The sequence below is a fragment of the Periplaneta americana genome, chromosome 17 (genome assembly GCF_040183065.1).
Source record: "Periplaneta americana isolate PAMFEO1 chromosome 17, P.americana_PAMFEO1_priV1, whole genome shotgun sequence".
Lineage (NCBI taxonomy): Eukaryota > Metazoa > Arthropoda > Insecta > Blattodea > Blattidae > Periplaneta > Periplaneta americana.
The window spans coordinates 116,290,700-116,312,745 of NC_091133.1; the positions used below are offsets into that span (position 1 = coordinate 116,290,700).

The window sequence follows — 22,046 nt, forward strand, 5'->3', positions numbered from 1 at the left end:
TTCTTGTAAAGTCATACTATCATTATTGTTCAAAGCTGCCGGTGGCCGATTAATTTTTTTATATTAAAAATGATGTAGTTTGGAGTACCTACTTTCAGTTTCAAATGTATTTGTACAAAACTGACAACTTGGCTGTTGCCCTGTCTAGTAAACAGTGAATAGAAGAGAATTTCAGGGGCCAACTACGTAAAACTACTTCCTCTTTGTTTTACATAAACCCGACTTTAACTTTCAAATATCCACGAAAGTTTCAAACCATGAATAGTAGCCTATATAAAGTGCAATGAATAATATTTTTGATTTATAATTTAAAAAAAAAGTTTACATGGTGTCTTTCATAGCGTTGCGTTAAAACTGTTTTTGTTGTGTCTCCTCCTAGATGTGTTATAGTATGGTTGAATGCAACATCGTTAGGTGGCAGCGGTAGCGAGCTTGCTGCACGACCAGTCGATTTCTATTTCCCGCCCATGCGCTGATTCAGAGGAGGATCTCCTCACTCTCCGTTCATTTACTTGCTTTAAAACTCTGCTTCTTTCTCTGGCCGCTAGTGCGCTGTTGTCTATGTGTGTTAACTATAGTAGAGGAGGAATGGAGTGCCTTTCCTCTACACAGACAATCTCGCATCTTTCTCACAGTTTTCTACAGCACATGAGCGCGCGTCGTTTAAATATCGATCAACCGAGTTTTTCTTATAGCTGTGAACTTAAAAATTATCGAATCTTCCTCGAATTTCAAGGCACATATTTTATTTGGTATTTACTTTCAAAAGAAGAAAATGTGAGGAGGACGTTCCTCCCTTCCCTCCCCCGAGGAACCGCCACTGGTTGAAAATAATAATCAAAGAAACTAATTTAATGAATATTTTTCGCATATATTACACAAAATAACAGTAAAAGCTATTGAATAATAGTAATAATAATAATAATAATAATAATAATAACAATAATACAAGTTTTATGTATCAAACTGAACTAAATAATTAAAGCACTGACTGGGGAACATTTTTATTTCCATTTCAAATGGACTGATAGGTCGGTTTTACAACCCCAAAGTTACACCACCTACCAAACCTCCGCATACTATGGAGAGTACGCGTCCCACAGTTTGAGAAGCTTTGTTCAAAGTGCTGGCTCTCACATACGAAACAATCTTGCAATCCATATTTCCTGTTCAGTATTGTTGCAACATGTGTCAGGTCAAATTTGTCATCGTCTATTGTCTAAACTTACAGGCTAATTGTGCAAGCGATCAAACAGTATAAAACGGAATGACGCTAATTTTGTCGTCTGTACATTTGCTGGTTGGTGTCTACTGTTGAAGGTTAAATATTTCTTACTTAATTTGTTTTACTTTGTTAACGATAATATTAAGGGGACCGGGAACCTCCTATCTTAACACATGTTAAATTTGTGATATTTACTGTATCTTTTCTCCAAAACTGTTGGGAGTAGAACAATGAAACTTTTACAGCTTATTTCTAACACTCTTATAAGTAATCTGATGGTATTGTTTTCAAGAATAACACTATTTTGTAAATGTATGCTTTTTTTTCTGAATATGTAAATTTTTACCTCATTTTTTGCTACATTTTTCAAGAAATCTGCTTTAAAAACATTATTTGTAAAACCCCTGTGTCAATTTATGCTAAAATACCAACTAAATACACATAGATAATTTGAAATAAATCTAACCACTAGAAGCTGAGATATGGTATACTTTATAGAGAAAAATACAAACTTATGGAAAATGGCTGCCGAAGTTATCTGAACACCCCAGCTGCATATTCCTCATCGCAGATAATTCTTTTTTAAATATATTTCCATAATAATAATAATAATAATAATAATAATAATAATAATAATAATAATAATAATAATAATAATAATAATAATAATAATAATTCAACATTAGTAGAACCTAAATGTCTCACATCTGCTGGTCTAAAGCATAGCATAAATTTTGGCCCTCGGTTGTACAATGCTTTAACTAAATTACACCCAGAACTTCTAACATGTAACCCACTAACATATAACAAGAAAATTAGAAACGTGTTAATATCTTCAATTTGATTAAATAAATGTATAGCCTATGTGTATGAATTAATCAACCTATATTATATTTGTATTCTATAATTTTGAAATATATATTAGTCCTACTTTTCACGTGCGATATTATTCTTCTATAGTGTTAATATTATATTATATAATTCCATTGCCGCTGTAATTATATTTTAGTTCCTATTTTATTTTACTTATTTATTTATATTATTATTTTTTATTTTAATATTATATCTAAACTGCGACCGAGCACGAGCGCTGCTCATTCGGTCTCAAATTTTGTTAATACTACTGTATCTTCTTTTTATATTGCTTGTATTATTTTATTTGTATTTCTCTTTGTTTGTTTTGTAATTATATTTCTTTATTCTGTATATTTGAAATAAATAAAAATAAATTAATTAATAATAATAATAATAATAATAATAATAATAATAATAATAATAATAATAATAATAATAATAATATGCATGAATCTGCAGTGCTTGGGAAAAGTGACACAAGTCAGTTTTCACAAACCTTTTTTAATAATTTATTGACAACTTACACTGATTTATGTCGATTTGATATTTTTCTGTATGAATTATTGTAATGGGAGGAATACCTATGTATTTCTTTCCAAGCGAGCAGATGTTCCGTAAGTTGTCAATAAATTATCAAAAAAGGTTTGTGGAAACTGACTTGTGTGACTTTTCCCGAGCACTACAGAAATGATATACCGTTGGAATGAGGATTTTTCAGAGAATATAAACCAATAAAAGAAGAAAAACTTGAAATTCTGAGTATATTACAGGGTCCCGATCCCCTTAATTTGTTTTATTTTGCCATAGATAATATTTTATCAATTTTACAACTTATTTTACTTGGTTATTTAACGACGCTGTATGAACTACTAGGTTATTTAGCGTCGATGAGATTGGTGATAGCGAGATGAGCCCGAGGATTCGCCATAAATTACCTCACATTTGCCTTACGGTTGGGAAAAAACCTCGGAAAAAATCGGGAATCGAACCCGCGCCCGAGCGCAACTCCGAATCGACTGGCAAACGACTTAGCCGATTGAGCTACGCCGGTAGCTTTTACAACTTCTGAACCGTGAAACTGTTCCGAATTTTAAAAAAATTGTTCAACGTTTCTCTTTTTTTTATTTTTTCCGGAAGCAATGACAACATTTCACCCAAAATGTAAGTTTTCCTAGACTTGCGATTACTGCTGCAAAGCTGTGATAACGTGACCTCTATTCCAGAAATTGCGATGTGGCCATTTTGTGGACGCTGCAACAGTAAGGCGCGGCTGGATGGCATAACGGCCGTTGTCACTGGATGCAACACCGGCATTGGAAAATGCACCGCCCTGGACTTTGTGCGTCGTGGTGAGTAAACCCGGATTCGATCCCCGTTCTGATAGTGATGTAATTTCTGGTGAAAATAGCAGATGTTGTAGAGCGTTTTTCTCGGAGTACTCCTGTTTTCCTCTTTCATTCCACCAACACTCCACCTACCCCTAATTTAATCTACAGTACTTCCTACATGGTTAAAATCACGCTGGAGTAAAGTCTATGAGATATCATGGATCTCCGATGATGATATAGTATTAAAAAGCTAGGGGCTCCAGGACCTGGGGTTTATGAGGTCTCGCCTAGGGATGGGATCTGTTTCTGTCATGGATTAGGCAGGATGGCCGCCTGTCAGCATCAAATTTACAAATATCATTCGAGGTACCTATCTGACTGGAATAACCATGACGTACCGGGTGTCTGAAATCTTTTGGATCTAAACTGAGTATTTTGAGAAAGGGAACAAATGGTCGGAAATGTCTATTTCAGACTTACCCTTTAAAACAATATATTTATTGTATATATTTATTATGGGGTGTATCTCTGCAGATATGCACTTTAAATTTGTCGGCACATGTAATTCATACATCCTCCTTTCTTTTTAAATGCAGTTTTCTGTAAGTTGATATTTTTCAAACTTAAGTGCATTTTTCTCCGAAACTACTGCATCTATTTACATGAAATTTTTACAGTGTTTTTTGCAGTCTGTGTTGTACAAAGTAGACATACGGGTTTAAGAATATCACACACATAACACGAAGAAAAAAGTATATGCATTGAAAAAATGACAAAAATTGTTCATCAAAGTTCTCTAGTATTTGATCCAAAAGACAGACAGAGAGCAATGTACAGGAAACTGCCCTAGAGGTTTTTGGACACCCGTTATAGGGTGCACAATCGGCCATTGTAGACCTAAGTACACTACCCCTGCCGTGGCTGAGTGGCCAAACCTTCATCCTGTCGGTGGCCCGGGTTTCAGTCACAGTCAGGCCAGGGATTTTTCATTGAAAAGTCCTTAGTGACAATTGTAATGGACAAGATTGCAGTTGGGGATTATCTCGGGGCTCTCCCGTTTCCCCTTATTAGGCACCTACTTAATTCTGTCATCATTCCATAGCATTCCCCGAACGCCGGCTGTCGACGCATGGATGGGCTGAACTAGGGACGAGTGGGGTTGCCTGATCGGAACCTGGGTACGCAGCGAACCTTAGTGTAGTCAGCCGGTGTGGGTTTGGGAATGCACCTAGCTTGAGAATTAGCGCAGTAGATCTTAAAAGGTCGCAGTGCTAGGTCATAGTGCCACTCTCCAGAAATTCCATTTTTTCCATTCCAAGCCTAAGTATGAAAATTTATTCTGGGTCCGGTGCTTGAAAAGACAGCCAGACCTAATTTATAATTACATTACAATACTTACTTACTTACTGGCTTTTAAGGAACCCGGAGGTTCGTTGCAACCCTCACATAAGCCCGCCATTGGTCCCTATCCTGAGCAAGATTAATCCAGTCTCTACCATCATATCCCACCTCCCTCAAATCCATTTTAATATTATCTTCCCATCTACGTCTCGGCCTCCCCAAAGGCCTTTTTCCCTCCGGTCTCCCAACTAACACTCTATAAGCATTTCTGGATTCGCCCATACGTGCTACATGTCCTGCCCATCTCAAACGTCTGGATTTTTTGTTCCTAATTATGTCAGGTGAAGTATACAATGCGTGCAGCTCTGCGTTGTGTAACTTTCTCCATTCTCCTGTAACTTCATCCCTCTTAGCCCCAAATATTTTCCTAAGCACCTTATTCTCAAACACCCTTAACCTATGTTCCGCTCTCAAAGTGAGAGTCCAAGTTTCACAACCATGAAGAACAACCGGTAATGTAACTGTTTTATAAATTCTAACTTTCAGATTTTTCGACAGCAGACTGGATGATAAGAGCTTCTCAACCGAATAATAACAGACATTTCCCATATTTATTCTGCGTTTAATTTCCTTCCGAGTGTCATTTATATTTGTTTGTTTTTTTTTATTCTATTGGGTTATTTTACGACGCTGTATCAACATCTAGGTTATTTAGCGACTGAATGAAATGAAGGTGATAATGCCGGTGAAATGAGTCCGGGGTCCAGCACCTAAAGTTACCCAGAATTTGCTCGTATTGGGTTGAGGGAAAACTCCGCAAAAAATCTCAACCAGGTAACTTGCCCCGACCGGGATTCGAACCCGGGCCACCTGGTTTCGCAGCCAGACGCGCCGACCGTTACTCCACAGGTGTGGGCTTATATTTGTTACTGTTGCTCCAAGATATTTGAATTTTTCCACCTTTTCGAAGGATAAATCTCCAATTTTTATAGTTCCATTTCAAAAGACTGATACAATATTAATGAATATTCACTGATTGTGCGATTTAAGATGGCACTGCTTATATTGCGAGAATGGCTGGGAAAGACAACTTTGGAAAGAAAACCTTCTCGCAGCATATGAGAGGAAGCTTCTCAGGGTCAATGGTACGAAGCGAAGCAAGGTGTTTGTTTGTAAAGCATGACTTGCAGTCCACGCTGTGCTGGACATAGAATTAGTGTAGGGAACAGCCCCACTTTCTCCGATAGTTACTGAAGAAAATAAGCAGTTTATCTCCTACGCAAGAGAAGAACACAATCTGCTGTGGTTCGACGACCAACGCAGACATGTGGCATACAAGCTTTTCTGAGTTCCAACGCGGCGACCCGGGTTCGATTACCGTCTGGATCATGAATGAATTTGTAGTGGACAGAGAGAGCGCGAAGGATTTTTCTCGGGCTCTCCCGTTTTCACTTACCATTATCGTCATCGTCAGTGTTGAATTCAGGCTTTTTCCCCCGGGGGGAGGGATTTATTCTATACCGTGGGAGAGGGAGGAGTGAAATCGACAGCAAAAGAATCAATAATTCAAATCTTACCTAGCAACAACAAAGGCAGTCTATGTGAAAGGGAACATAGAAAAGTGGGTCGATTAATGATTAAACAAACAGAGCTGTTATTCGTTTATATCTGTTTCAAATATCGGTACTAGTCTAATGTAGTACCTTTCTGTATAGAATTGCATAAAGACAGTGTTGAATGTCTTTTTCTTTTTTCTTTTCTTTTTTTTTTTTTTTTCATAAAACGCTTAAGAAGGCCGACCTTGAAAAGTGCCAAAAAAGGCCAAATTGAAGATTTTTTAAATATATATTAACTATCTTCAATTCTTTGTTAATCATACAGTACAAGTATTTTAGCTTAGTTGCGATTTAAATGCCGTGACTTTTTAAAGTTCCATGCGCATGTGCTAATGTCCCTTTAAACCAGTGGCACTCACTAGAAATTAGAGGAGATACAAAAGTAAGAAATAATAATAATAATAATAATAATAATAATAATAATAATAATAATAATAATAATAATAATAATAATAGGGAAATTCCATACATGGAATTTTCCCTATTATTATTGAGAATAAGGTGCTTAGGAAAATATTTGGGGCTAAGCGGAATGAAGTTACAGGAGAATGGAGAAAGTTACACAACACAGAACTGCACGCATTGTATTCTTCACCTGACATAATTAGGAACATTAAATCCAGACGTTTGAGATGGGCAGGGCATGTAGGACGTATGGGCGAATCCAGAAATGCATATAGAGTGTTAGTTGGGAGGCCGGAGGGAAAAAGACCTCTAGGGAGGCCGAGACGTAGATGGGAGGATAATATTAAAATGGATTTGAGGGAGGTGGGGTATGATGATAGAGACTGGATTAATCTTGCACAGGACAGGGACCGATGGCGGGCCTATGTGAGGGCGGCAATGAACCTTCGGGTTCCTTAAAAGCCATTTGTAAGTAAGTAAGTAATAAGGAAAATTAGGGTCAGTTGGACAGTCGGGCATGTTGGACACTTTGAACTTTAACGTGTTACCTCGCCACTTGTGGGCACCACATTCTGCTAGATGTCAATGTCGGAAGTTAGCCCCACTTGTGGCTACTTCCGTCATTGACTTCTAGCAGAATGTGGTGCCCACAAGTGGCGAGGTAACACGTTAAAGTTCAAAGTGTCCAGCATGCCCGACTGTCCAACAGACCCTAATTTACCCTAATAATAATAATAATAATAATAATAATAATAATAATAATAATAATAATAATCTTCTTCTTCTATGACGTATTAAGCCTGATGACTTGTCTTTCCTGATTTTTGACCTGGAACTTAAAATAAAACATAAAAAAATTCTCCAATTAACTGCCAAATTTGTCATGGTCTAGTAAACACAAGGTTTGGTTGCATTAATTTAGATTTTAATATGTGATGAATTATTTGAAAATATAGCTCTTTTGTTCATATTTATGTTATTTTAAATATTATATTCATATTTATAGACATTAATATATTAATTACCTTCAGAAAAAATATGTAGTTATTAGTATGGAAATGCCCTGTAGTAAATTAGTGTTTAAAATATTTTTTTGCTTACAGGGGGCCGCGTGATCATGGCCTGCAGAGATCTGCAGAAGGCCAAGGAAGCAGCGGATGATATCCGAATGGAAACCCAGAACTTGTCCGGCGCGGGCGATGTTGTTGTGGTACGACTGGATTTATCGTCTCTGTCCTCTGTGCGAGAATGCGCGAACGAAATTCTGAACAAAGAATCTCGTATACAGTTGCTGGTTAACAATGCAGGTAAGATAATAACACAGTCTAGCATATCCAGTCACGAAGCTCAATGCGTAGTAAATATGCATACATAGATAGTTGCTAACCACTAGGATCGCTACTATCGCCTCATCACAGACAATGCGAAATAGTACCTGCACAGTCCATTGTTCCTAGTACCCACAACGACTCAAGCTTCGTGACTGTATGTACTAGGCTGTAATAATAAGCTACGACTTGCGCTTGAGTAAATTGTCCTCTCTGTAACAGAGGACTAGCTGTTATGCTGTCGAGATAAATGTCTGTTTAAAGTTGTGAAGGCATTTCAAGTAGGCCTAGTTTCTTAATTTTGTAGTTACCGGCAGCTGCTTTTTTTTTTCCCCCGCGTTCAAATTAACTAAAATAAATTACAGTACACTGTTAAAGAAAGTGCAGATCAGAAAAAAAATTGGGCCACCTGAATTTTGTTTCTGTCTCTGTACGTATTGTATTTTATTAGTTAAATTCGAGTAGATACGTTTTGCGGAATAATTGGGGTTTCCTTAAATTCCTTTTTCCTTTCTTTTTTTTTTACGAATTTGATATGTACTAGTCGTTAAAACTTAACTTAAAGAATATTGCTGGAGAATCTTTTAAGTGTATTGTAAATATTCGTAATTTAAATATGTATTGAATGGATTAAGGCTGGTTGAGTGGAAGAGAAGGCCTTATAGCCTTAACTCTGCCAGTAAAAATAAAACATTCTATATATATATATGGTTATTTTACGACGCTGTATCAACATCTAGGTTATTTAGCGTCTGAATGAAATGAACGTGATAATGCCGATGAAATGAGTCCGGGGTCCAGCACCGAAAGTTACCCAGCATTTGCTCATATTGGGTTGAGGGAAAGCCCCGGAAAAAAAACCTCAACCAGGTAACTTGTCCCGACCGGGATTCGAACCCGGGCCACCTGGTTTCGCTGCCAGACGCGCTGACCGTTACTCCACAGGTGTGGACTCTATTTTACCTTAGACGAACGAATGATGGGACGTGGCATGAACAAGACGCCAGGCCTACGACAACACAGAACACCACATCTTAATAACAGACAAACATCCATACCCGAAACAGAGCTCGAGCCAATTACCGCAAGTTAGACGAAAATTACAGCCGAGAAGTACGCAGAGATACAGCAGTTACAGTCTATAGAGATTTGCAGACGTGTGCTAAGAAATTTGAACCCTAATCAGCAAATATTTACAGCTGAAAGAGTCAGATCCAATGAGCCGTTGCCTAGTTACAGCCAGGTGGGATTCAAGGCAGGGAACGATCTATGTCTATCCCGTAGGGACTGGGTGTAGCCCTTGTTTTGTGTTATTTTAAGCTAAACATTGGCCTTCCGCCATTCTGAATTCGGAGTAAATAACGACAGAGTTTCTACTTGTGAATGACTAATGGTGGTTCACTAAGGTAGGAACATGTCAAAGGGCGTGAGTCTAAAATTGGATGACAATAATGTGGCGTATTTACAATGCAAGTTATTCTTGCTAATAACAATACAGTGCCTTTGCTTCTAATTTGAAATAAGTCGGAATTAGATTGTATCTCCATTTCATTCTACATTTCATTATATTAAGTAGCCCATAGCATAAATATTTTGAGATTTTCACGAAGTACAAATTTTCAACGTCCAGTACTGAAAAACGATTTTTGACATGCAATCAGTCTGTCTTTTTTTCTACTTGTCTATGTATAACCTATCCTTTTTTTATAAATTAACTCACGAAATTGATTTAAATTTAATACCTACACTGTAAGAATTAAAAAAAAAATGTTTTATTTAACGACGCTCGCAGCTGCCGAGGTTATATCAGCGTCGCCGGTGAGCCGGAATTTTGTCCTGCAGTTCTTTTTCATGCCAGTAAATCTACAGACATGAGCCTGTAGCATTTAAGTACACTTAAATGGTATCGACCTGGCCCGGGATCGAACCCGCAACCTTGGGCATAGAAGGCCAGCGCTATACCAACTGAGCCATCCAGGCAGACGTAAGAATTAATTTATCTGGAAATAATAATAATAATAATAATAATAATAATAATAATAATAATAATAATAATAATAATAATAATAATAATAATAATTTCTCTTACACTCAACCAGGATTAAAACTTGCTTACATAGTTGAACATACAACTGGATCGGAATTAAGTAATTACGTACTGATACGATTTAGGTACATAATGAGATCAAAAGAGGTAGTGAAATAAAAATTTACCTCATAGAATAAAAATAAACATACAATAGTGGAATACATATTAATGTTGTTAGAGTCAAATACGAATCACACAAAAACAGAAGCCGATAATTTAATAAAAAATGTACGCAGTAAAAATAAAAATAAAAACATTGGAATACATATTAGTATTATATTACAAGTAAGTATGATTCACGTAATTAAACCAGAAACCGACAATTGAACAAAATGTTCACAATAAAAAAATAGACTAATAGTAGACTAATATAAAAACAACAAAGTAGGATACATATTGGTGTTAAGTGATAATAATTATGTACTTGAAATATAGTAGTTAAGGAATATATTGGATCTTTATTTGAAATCGAAAACTTACAATGATCCTTAGTGTAGTCAGCCGGTTTGAGTTTGGGAATGCGCCTAGCTTGAGGGTTAGCTCAATATATCTTGTAAGTGGATCGTAGTCCCCTTCAAATCAGTATCTCTTGCTGAACCTATGATTGAGGTTCTGGCTGATATATGAATTATATATATATATATATATATATATATATATATACAGGTGTTTCAAAAATACGGGGCATAATTTCGGGTATGTATTTCCCACATGTAGACAATCAGAATAGTTCATTACAACATGTGTCCGGAAATGCTTCATTTCCGAGTTATGGCCTTCACAACATTGAAATTCACCGGAACGTTTTTCCTTCCGCAGGTCGTTGCCGTCAAAGGAGACATTAAGAGGGCACTCTGACAGTTCATTCCGAGGCGAAGGTTACGTTCAGTGTTGTGTAGGCGTTAGACTGTGCGACATGTATTCAAATCAAGAGTTGGCAGAGATACACTTCATGTGCGGTAAGGCGGACGGCAATGCTGCGCTGGCTCGTCGTTTGTACCAGGAGAGGTACCCACAGCGACAATGTCCAGATCGGAAGACATTTGTACGTCTCCATTACCGTCTGTGCGAGTATGGAAAATTTAACTCTCCTGGTTTGGGAAGGGGACGACCAAGATCTACAACTCCAGAAGTACAGGAGGAGATTCTGGAGGCTGTGAACATGACTCCTTCTATCAGCACACGAAGGGTAGCGTTGCAAGTCAATGTTCCTCATACGACTGTCTGGAGACTGTTGAAAGAGTATCAATTGTATCCTTATCATTTGCAACGTGTACAGGCCCTGTCACCAGCAGATTACCCTGCACGAGTTAGGTTCTGTCAGTGGTTCTTGCAGCAGTGTGGTGTAAATCCGAACTTTCCTGCCTTAGTATTATTTACAGATGAAGCACAGTTCACACGAGATGGCATAACAAATTTCCACAATCAGCATGTATGGGCGTATGAAAACCCACGTGCAACTGTTCCATCTCATCGCCAGGTGCGGTTCTCCCTCAACATGTGGGCCGGTATCATTGGTGATCGATTAGTTGGACCCCATGAACTTGTAAACAGACTTATGGGGCAGGCGTACACAAACTTCCTGGAAAACACCATACCTCATGTTTTAGAAGACACTCCAATGATCAATCGTCAACACATTCACTTCTTGCATGATGACGCTCCTGCACATTTCAGTCGTACGGCTCGCCGGTACTTGGATCGAAGGTTTCCTGATCGATGGATAGGTAGAGGTGGGCCAATTGCTTGGCCTCCACGCTCACCTGATTTGAACCCTCTCGATTTCTACTTGTGGGGCCAATTAAAATCATTGGTTTATTCGTCTCCGGTGCCTGATTTGGAATCCCTTCGGAATCGAATTGTGGCATGTTCTGAGGACATAAGCAATACTCCTGGAGTTTGGGATCGTGTTCGCAGGTCAATGAGACATCGATGTGAGGACTGTATTCAAGCAGGAGGTGGACATTTTGAACATCTTCTGTAATGACAACGACCTGCGGAAAGAAAAACGTTCCGGTGAATTTCAATGTTGTGAAGGCCATAACTCGGAAATGAAGCATTTCCGGACACATGTTGTAATGAACTATTTTGATTGTCCACATGTGGGAAATACATACCTGAAATTATGCCCCGTATTTTTGAAACACCCTGTATATATAAAAGACTGGCATACGCCAAGTCCCCTTCGGAAGACTTCGGTTGATTCCGTGAGAGAGTATGTTTACACGTGAACGAATTTCTTGTGCACGACTCCGCTCTGTTTTCCCTTTGTTTTGTTTGTTTGTTGCTTTTTCTGTCTGTTTAGCAGTGGCGTAGCATGAAATTTTGAGCAGGGGAAGCTAACTCAAATTGTCTTCCATGTACAGTAGTGGCAAAAAAAAAAAAAAAAAAACCGGACCGACCCTTGTAGCTGATTTCAGAGCCTTGTTCACTCCAGAGCATGATAGACTGGTAATTAAGACTTTCGTGGCTCGAATCTTGCCTGGGAAGGAAACTTTTTTTTTGTTACTTATTCAAATTTATTCCCAATACTTTTCGATTGCAGCGATATTTTACTACTTAATTAACTTATTATTCCCAGAACACGAATTTTACCAGAAATCGAAAAGTATTGGGGATAAATTTGAATAAGGAAAAAAAAAAGTTTCCTTCCCAGGTAGGATTCGAACCACGAAAGTCTTAGTTACCAGTCTATCGTGCTCTGGAGTGAACAAGGCTCTGAAATCAGCTACAAGGGTCGGTCCAGTTTTTTTTGCCACTACTGTACATATGAGAAAACGTATTGCAAAAATATAGTCTTAAAATAAATAGTAGTCAATGTCAGCAGTCCGAAGATTGGTTGGAACCTCGTAAGTAACACCGATAAGACATGACCTCAAATGGTACGTAGTAAATTATGATTTCATGGTTTACACATATCTCTAACAAATAGACACGTATAAGTATAATTTAACATTAGCTTGCTCCCTGTCATATATTTTAGAGAAAGCACAATATTAACGGTCGATAAATACAGTGTTAGTAATTAATTACGTAAGTATGCGTCTGTCTTGGTTGTGTCCTTCACTGACAGCAAGGGAGTCGGTCGTTTTTTAAATCACACTTTTGTTCGTAAGTCAGTCTTGAAAATGTAATTGTCTTAAACATTCAAGTAAATTGGTGTCAGAAACTGTTATTTCACTCATTATTTATTATATCAGCCACAATGCACATTAACACTTCAACTGAACACAACTCACGAAAGGGATAACTCGGAAACTAAATTCTTTTCAATGTTAAAGCTAGCTTCTTGCCAGCCTTGCGACCAGGGTAGTTTTGTTAGAAAGAAATGGAAAATCTGCGGGGTGGGTTACACAGAAGAAGGAGGGGATTGGAAGCTGGTGTGTGCAGGCTTCATGTTTACTGCTGCATCACAAATCATCCTAAGCTGCCGCATCACAATATTTAATGCGTAAATATAAATTGTATTAAAATTAATAAATAATTTTGTTCATAAACTGCAGGTTTATTATGAAATCATTATTAACTGGGGAAGCTGAGCTTTTTAGCTTACATTGATGCTACGCCACTGCTGTTTAGAGGTCAAGTGTTATGAATAATCTATAACGAAGCTATATTCAAGGAGTAAATTAGGTGCAAAATGAACTTACTTTCCCTAGTCGTGTGAACCAGGCGCTAACCGAAGTGGACTTAGACAAATTCACACTATAGGAGAGCGGTCATTTTTTGTGTCTAAGGCTGTACATCTGACTGATCAGGCATTAGGATCTACACGTCTACATCTCACTTGGCGAGATGTGTCAGAAGAAGAACAATATTGTTTGTATACATCTGAAATCTCATTAGTGTAACATGTTACTATTTTAAGCGAATTTCGAACTGGCAGATCAAGGTCAAGCAATGGACTGCATTTGCCACGCGTGCTTACCCCATTCCTGGACCATTCTCCTCAACTAAAGTCAGCTGGGACAGTCGGGATTACCAGTGCTTCAGTTCAGTGACTCGTGCGTGGTTTGTACGTTTGTACGTGACCTTGAGCCGCCAGTTCGAAATGCGCTGATTATAGTCAGAGATTTATGCGACGGAGGGGGAAAGGAACTGGCCACTGTACCCATTATCTCCTGCCTTAATTACCTCATGAGTGATGCCTTATTGATCTCATGAAATTTCGACCAGTGTATGGGACCGGTGCCCACCCAGCATCGCGATGCAGTTGGGGAGCAACGATAGGTAGCGAAATCTGGTTATGAAAGCCAGCTATAACAGCTATCATCGAGCTAACCACACGATACCTTCATTCTGGTTGGATCATCGACCACCTCTGCTTCGGCATGTGGACCTAAGGCCAGAAGCAGGCTGGTCGGTCTGGGTCCTTCAAGGGCTGTAGCGCCACGGATTATTATTATTATTATTATTATTATTATTATTATTATTATTATTATTATTATTACTTATTTCACTTGGAAATGTTTTTCAGAACAGGACGGCCAGAATTAAGGGCTAGAAAAACATGTTCCCTGCTTAGGATTTCTTCTCCTTGTTCGTTTTTCATTTTGTTGTTATTATTATTATTATTATTATTATTACTATTATTAATTTCACTTGGAAGTGTTTTTCAGAACAGGACGGCCAGAATTAAGGGCTAGAAAAACACGTTCCCTGCTTAGGATTTCTTCTCCTTGTTCGTTTTTCATTTTGTTGTTATTATTATTATTATTATTATTATTACTATTATTAATTTCACTTGGAAGTGTTTTTCAGAACAGGACGGCCAGAATTAAGGGCTAGAAAAACACGTTCCCTGCTTAGAATTTCTTCTCCTTGTTCGTTTTTCATTTTATTATTATTATTATTATTATTATTTTATTATTATTATTATTATTATTATTATTATTATTATTATTATTATTACTTATTTCACTTGGAAATGTTTTTCAGAACAGGACGGCCAGAATTAAGGGCTAGAAAAACACGTTCCCTGCTTAGGATTTCTTCTCCTTGTTCGTTTTTCATTTTGTTGTTATTATTATTATTATTATTATTATTATTATTATTACTATTATTAATTTCACTTGGAAGTGTTTTTCAGAACAGGACGGCCAGAATTAAGGGCTAGAAAAACACGTTCCCTGCTTAGGATTTCTTCTCCTTGTTCGTTTTTCATTTTATTATTATTATTATTATTATTATTTTATTATTATTATTATTATTTTTATTATTATTACTTATTTCACTTGGAAGTGTTTTTCAGAACAGGACGGCCAGAATTAAGGGATAGAAAAACACGTTCCCTGCTTAGGATTTCTTCTCTTTGTTCGTTTTTCATTTTATTATTATTGTTATTATTATTATTATTATTATTATTATTATTATTACTTATTTCACTTGGAAATATTTTTCAGAACAGGAAGGCCAGAATTAAGGGCTAGAAGAACACGTTCCTTGCTTAGATTTTCTTCTCCTTCTTCGTTTTTCATGTTATTATTATTATTATTATTATTATTATTATTATTATTATTGCTTATTTCACTTGGAAATGTTTTTCGGAACAGGACGGCGAGAATTAAGGGCTAGAAAAACACGTTCCCTGCTTAGGATTTCTCTCCTTGTTCGTTTTTCATATTATTATTATTATTATTATTATTATTATTATTATTATTATTATTAGTTATGTCACTTGGAAATGTTTTCCAGAACAGGACGGCCAGAATTAAGGGCTAGAAAAACACGTTCCCTGCTTAGGATTTCTCTCCTTGTTCGTTTTTCATATTATTATTATTATTATTATTATTATTATTATTATTATTATTATTATTATTATTAGTTATGTCACTTGGAAATGTTTTCCAGAACAGGACGGCCAGAATTAAGGGCTAGAAAAACACGTTCCCTGCTTAGGATTTCTTCTCCTTGTTCGTTTTTCATTTTTTTATTATTATTGTTATTATTATTATTATTATTACTTATTTCACTTGGAAGTGTTTTTCAGAACAGGACGGCCAGAATTAAGGGCTAGAAAAACACGTTCCCTGCTTAGGATTTCTTCTCCTTGTTCGTTTTACATTTTATTATTATTATTATTATTATTATTATTATTATTATTATTATTACTTATTTCACTTGGAAGTGTTTTTCAGAACAGGACGGCCAGAATTAAGGGCTAGAAAAACACGTTCCCTGCTTAGGATTTATTTTCCTTGTTCGTTTTACATTTTATTATTATTATTATTATTATTATTATTATTATTATTATTATTACTTATTTCACTTGGAAGTGTTTTTCAGAACAGGACGGCCAAAATTAAGGGCTAGAAAAACACGTTCCCTGCTTAGGATTTCTTCTCCTTGTTCGTTTTTCATTTTATTATTATTATTATTATTATTATTATTATTATTATTATTATTATTATTACTTATTTCACTTGGAAATGTTTTTCAGAACAGGACAGCCAGAATTAAGGGATAGAAAAACACGTTCCCTGCTTAGGATTTCTTCTCCTTGTTCGTTTTACATTTTATTATTATTATTATTATTATTATTATTATTATTATTACTTATTTCACTTGGAAGTGTTTTTCAGAACAGGACGGCCAGAATTAAGGGCTAGAAAAACACGTTCCCTGCTTAGGATTTCTTCTCCTTGTTCGTTTTACATTTTATTATTATTATTATTATTATTATTATTATTATTATTATTATTATTATTATTATTATTATTATTATTACTTATTTCACTTGGAAGTGTTTTTCAGAACAGGACGGCCAGAATTAAGGGCTAGAAAAACACGTTCCCTGCTTAGGATTTCTTCTCCTTCTTCGTTTTTCATTTTATTATTATTATTATTATTATTATTATTATTATTATTATTATTATTATTATTATTATTATTTGACTATTAAATTTCATAGAAGAAGATAAATAAGTTCTACGGAGGGTAGTTCTGTATGTACGGAACTATGATATGTACCGTATGCAGGTGTGATGGCGTGTCCGAAGGGGCAGACGCAGGACGGCTTCGAGACGCAATTCGGGGTGAACCACCTGGGACACTTCCTGCTGACTTGTCTGCTGCTGCCCCGCATCCTCAGCAGTGCTCCAGCCCGCATCGTCAACGTGTCCTCCCACGCGCATTACTGTGAGTTGCCCTTATTATAATTTACAGTATGTAGGCTATCTCGAAAACAGCAAGTTTCGAATTTGAATCAATATTCATTATCAGGATTTCAAAGAAATAATAGTACATTATGCAACGAACCTATAATTTTCATACGAGCTTCTTAATTACCATTATAGGCGAGTTTCATACGACTTTTTATGCTCGACCATATTTCTAACTTGATATTATTAATTTTATTGTATCTGACCTGGAGCAATGTCCCGTATGTTGTGAGATGTGCGCAGACGCGAAAGTATTGATTTTTTCCGAGGACCATATGTCCACATTGACCTTGCTAGGCCATAAGAACCTACGGAGATAACATTGAAATTAAATTAGACATTGAAAAACGAGATGACAAATTGAATTTATTTGAATATTATTTACAATTAACGCTAATTATTATAGTAACAGAATAGTATTGGATTTCCAGCCTCCGTGACTTTTCGCTAATTCTCTTTCGATTGCATATCCGAGAATAATCGATACTTGCGGTTTTATAACGGTAGAAAGCTGACCTGTCATTGGCTGAACAGTTGTAACCTGAGTCGTCATTGGCTGAAAGACCTGACCTTTAATGAGTAGGTGTACTTTAATGACATGCATTAAAGGACTGCTACCAGGTGTATAATTACTACATTTCGGCATGGTCGAGCATAAACAAAATTATGAGCTATTTAAATGCTTAGACTTATTTCTTAGTTTAAAGATCCTGTTCGCAATCACGATAAATGCTAAAAGTAACCAAATACTATCAAATAAATATTTTTTTTTCTGTGATTGTACGTAAAGTTGCATTTTGCCCATTGTTAGTGGTGCCTAAAGTGAGTCTTTAAAACACTAGTGCGTAAAAAGATAAGTAATCACTTCACGCACTGCCAAAGAAAATGTAGCCTAATACTCAATGTACAAACTTCATTCAGTAAGAAATTAATGCATTACCTCGATCTTTCATTACTTAAATATTGAACGTAACACAAATAAGTAGCAAATTTAACATACATATCTACATTTTACTTACTTACTTACTTACTGGCTTTTAAGGAACCCGGAGGTTTATTGCCGCCCTCACATAAGCCCGCCATTGGTCCCTATCCTGAGCAAGATTAATCCAATCTCTTCCATCATATCCCACCTCCCTCAGATCCATTTTAATATTATCCTCCCATCTACGTCTCAGCCTCCCCAAAGGTCTTTTCCCCTCTGGCCTCCCAACTAATACTCTATATGCATTTCTGGATTCGCCCATACGTGCTACATGCCAAGCCCATCTCAAACGTCTGGATTTAATGTTCCTAATTATGTCAGGTGAAGGATGCAATGCATGCAGCTCTGCGTTGTGTAACTTTCTCCATTCTCCTGTAACTTCATCCCTCTTAGCCCAAAATATTTTCCTAAGAACCATATTCTCAAACACCCTCAATCTCTGTTCCTCTCTCAAAGTGAGAGTCCAAGTTTCACAGCCATACGGAACAACCGGTAATATAACTGTTTTATAAATTCTAACTTTCAGATTGTTTGACAGCAAACTAGATGACAAAAGCTTCTCAGTCGAATAATAACAGGCATTTCCCATATTTATTCTGCGTTTAATTTCCTCCCGAGTGTCATTTATATTAATTTGTTACTGTTACTCCATGATATTTGAATTTTTCCACCTCTTCGAAGGATAAATCTCCAACTTTTATAGTTCCATTTCGTACAATATTCTGATCACGAGACATAATCATATACTTAGTCTTTTCGGGATTTACTTCCAACCCTATACTTGCTTCAAGTAGAATTTCTGCGTTATCTACATATCTAAATATGTATATCTAAAATATATACATTTTAGCCCTTATTATTCGAAGTTACATGTAGTAGTCATTGTAACAAGATGTATAATTCAAAACCGCTTTCTTTTAGACGGCTATGAATTGAATAAAACAGGCTGCCATTCCATAGATACCTCTTAATGGTTCTGAGTTTAGACGGCCGTGACACTGTAATTTTATAATATCTCCAACTTGTACCTCTCGGCTTCAAAATGAGAACCTTTACGAACGTGTCTTACAAATAACTGGAACATGCATTATAGGGGCCACTCATCACACATTATACGCAGAAATGGTCAGCGGAAATAATGGTTCGATTAGCGTTTTTAGTATTTGATATTCGATAAGCATTAAATGCTACCAAACTAAAAAAATTAAATAAAAAGGATTTAAACAGTTTGTTACTACTGATGTGATTTTAGTCAGTTTGTATTATATTTTTGGTCCAGGGAAAATAAATTTTACGTTACTGCCGTTCTTTCCATTTTGAAGTAGGCTACAAGTCAACAATATAAAACTGACTGTTAATTTAGATGTTGGAAACATATTTTATGTCGATTATAACAACAATACATATCGATAGTAACATTCATACCATTCAACCAATAAGGAGAGTGGCCCCTATAATGCATCTGTTCGATAATTATTTATTACTTTCAAGATTTTAAACTGGAAAATCTTGAAAATACCCCTGTTAACACATTGATGACATTGAATCATTTTCTATCCCCAAAACGTGCAAAATGCTAAATTATGACATTTAAAAGTCCTATAAAATGCTACGATATATTTCATTCTTAAAGTGCTAACATTTTTTATCCAGAGCTGCTAAAATCTACCATCTTTAGTAATACCTACTCTGGCCGTGCCTGTGGCTCAAGTGATAGCGCGCTGGTTTTCCATCCAGGCAGGCCGGGTTCGATCTCCTGTCAGGCTGTGATGGAAGTCGTGGTGGACGAAGCACACGCTGCACAGGGGTTTTCTCCGGGTACTCCCGTTTCTCTTTATCATTCAACCAACTTTATCCATCTCCCCTCATTTCATTTGTCATGTGAAATAATAAAAAATAGGCTGGGGTGAATTTATTCGTGAGGTGATTGTGTGTTAACGTAAGTTCAAGGGTTTCATTTTCATTAAAAAAAAAGACATGATATTTTATGTTTATGTAGAGTTCTGCTACCTTTGCTAATCCCTTCTTTCCCCACTAATAGGATTTCCTTTTTTTCAGTTGGCAGTATTGATTTCGAAGACCTCAACTTGGAAAGATCTTATACCCCTACATCTGCATATTTTAGAAGCAAGCTAGCAAATATACTCTTTACAAAGGAATTAAGCTCCAGGTTGCAAGGTGAGTGTGAACGATCGAAAACCGGCAACCTTGCCTATCATTTCCTTCTACTTCGCGATGACGTTTCCAATCGCGACACTATCATTTTGCTTGATTAATTTCTCTTCAAACTTGTTTTTAATCAAAATATTTAGTTGGTCTAATGGAACTTCACAAATTGGGGTATACAGCTCTGAATTCTGCTGTTGGGATCGCCAGAATGATTCATCAAATATTCATCATTAGACTACAGTATTTCTAGTAGTTCTAGTAAACTTATATTAAATTAATTCTCATCATTTTATTAGCTATCAAATTAATTATAATTGATTGAATTACATTAGCTCATAAATTAAGTTATTACTTTATCTTATAGGTTTATCTAAATTTAAATAAACATGTACTAGTCGTTAAAACTTATCTGAAGAATCTTTTAAGTGTAGTATAAATATTCGTAATTTAAATATATATTGTATTGATTAAGGCTGGTTAAGTGGAAGAGAAGGCCTTATGGCCTTAGCTCTGCCAGCGAAAATAAAACATTCTATTCTATTCTACAGTGATTAATTGTGAAGCATCCTTCAAGCAAGTGTACCTAACATTAAAAAAAAATTCCTATATAACATAGTTAATCATAAGGTTTAGGCCTAAGTATTGAAGAATATCATCGAAATGATAGCCGTCCAAATCTTGGATTTAAAATATCGGCATCCTAATCAATTCAACTGAACAAAAAAGAAAATGTAAATAAATTGAATAATTTCAAGGGAAAAATTGTTCCGGGGCCGGGTATCAACTTGAGACGGTGTTGGGTGGAGTTCCCGGGTAGCTCAGTTGGCAGAGCGATGGTACATTCAACCAGAGGTCCCGGGATCGATACCCGGCCCCGGAACAATTTTTCCCTTGAAGTTATTCAAATCTGCTTTAGAGGAAGCTTTGCCTGAAAGACTAGATTTGCATAATGTAAATTAATGTTAAAAAAATACATAATGAAATTTTAAAAAAAGAATATTCTGCGACAAGATTTGGTAGCTATCAAAACGATAAAAATTTATTGAAAATAAATAATATACATTAGATATTATAAAGATGAATACAGGTGGTGATTGACATTGTAGTGTTTCTAGCGTTAGTCTCGAATAGTCCATTTCAGATGCCAGAAGTATTTATTCTTCTTTCCCTCAAATATCCAAGTTTCGGAACCATATGCAAAAAAAAAAAAAAAAAAAAAAGGATACCAAATAATTTTAAACCATGGCTTAATTTTTCTTCTCGACAGCACAATTGAAGGGTTCAGAACCATAGTGGGCCAAGCGCCATTTACTAAAACCGTAGAAAACAAGGTTAAAATGAAGTTATTACCATAATTCAATGGAAAAATATAGCAAGCAATATAAAGTATACACATTGAAACTAAATTATATATCAATCTTCATTAAACTATGATATTCACTTAACTTTAACCCTTGCTTTCTCCTTTTTTTTTTTTTTTAAGTAAATGGCGCTTGGTCCACTATGACTCTGAACCCTTCAATTCTCAAAGTATCCACCATAACG

The 22,046-nt window shown here is 36.2% G+C and overlaps 1 protein-coding gene across 2 annotated transcripts in view; it reads left to right on the forward strand.

Annotated features, from left to right (window-relative positions):
• The window catches only part of LOC138693304 (retinol dehydrogenase 13-like), a 54,260-nt gene that overhangs the window by 5,702 nt on the left and 26,512 nt on the right, over nucleotides 1-22,046 (forward strand). For both annotated transcript variants that reach the window (XM_069817177.1, XM_069817178.1), the window contains exons 2-5: nucleotides 3,304-3,429; nucleotides 7,874-8,077; nucleotides 17,166-17,324; nucleotides 20,391-20,510. In XM_069817177.1, the coding sequence (XP_069673278.1) occupies nucleotides 3,312-3,429; nucleotides 7,874-8,077; nucleotides 17,166-17,324; nucleotides 20,391-20,510 (601 nt within the window). In that variant the 5' untranslated portion in view covers nucleotides 3,304-3,311. The remainder of the gene's footprint in view (nucleotides 1-3,303; nucleotides 3,430-7,873; nucleotides 8,078-17,165; nucleotides 17,325-20,390; nucleotides 20,511-22,046) is intronic.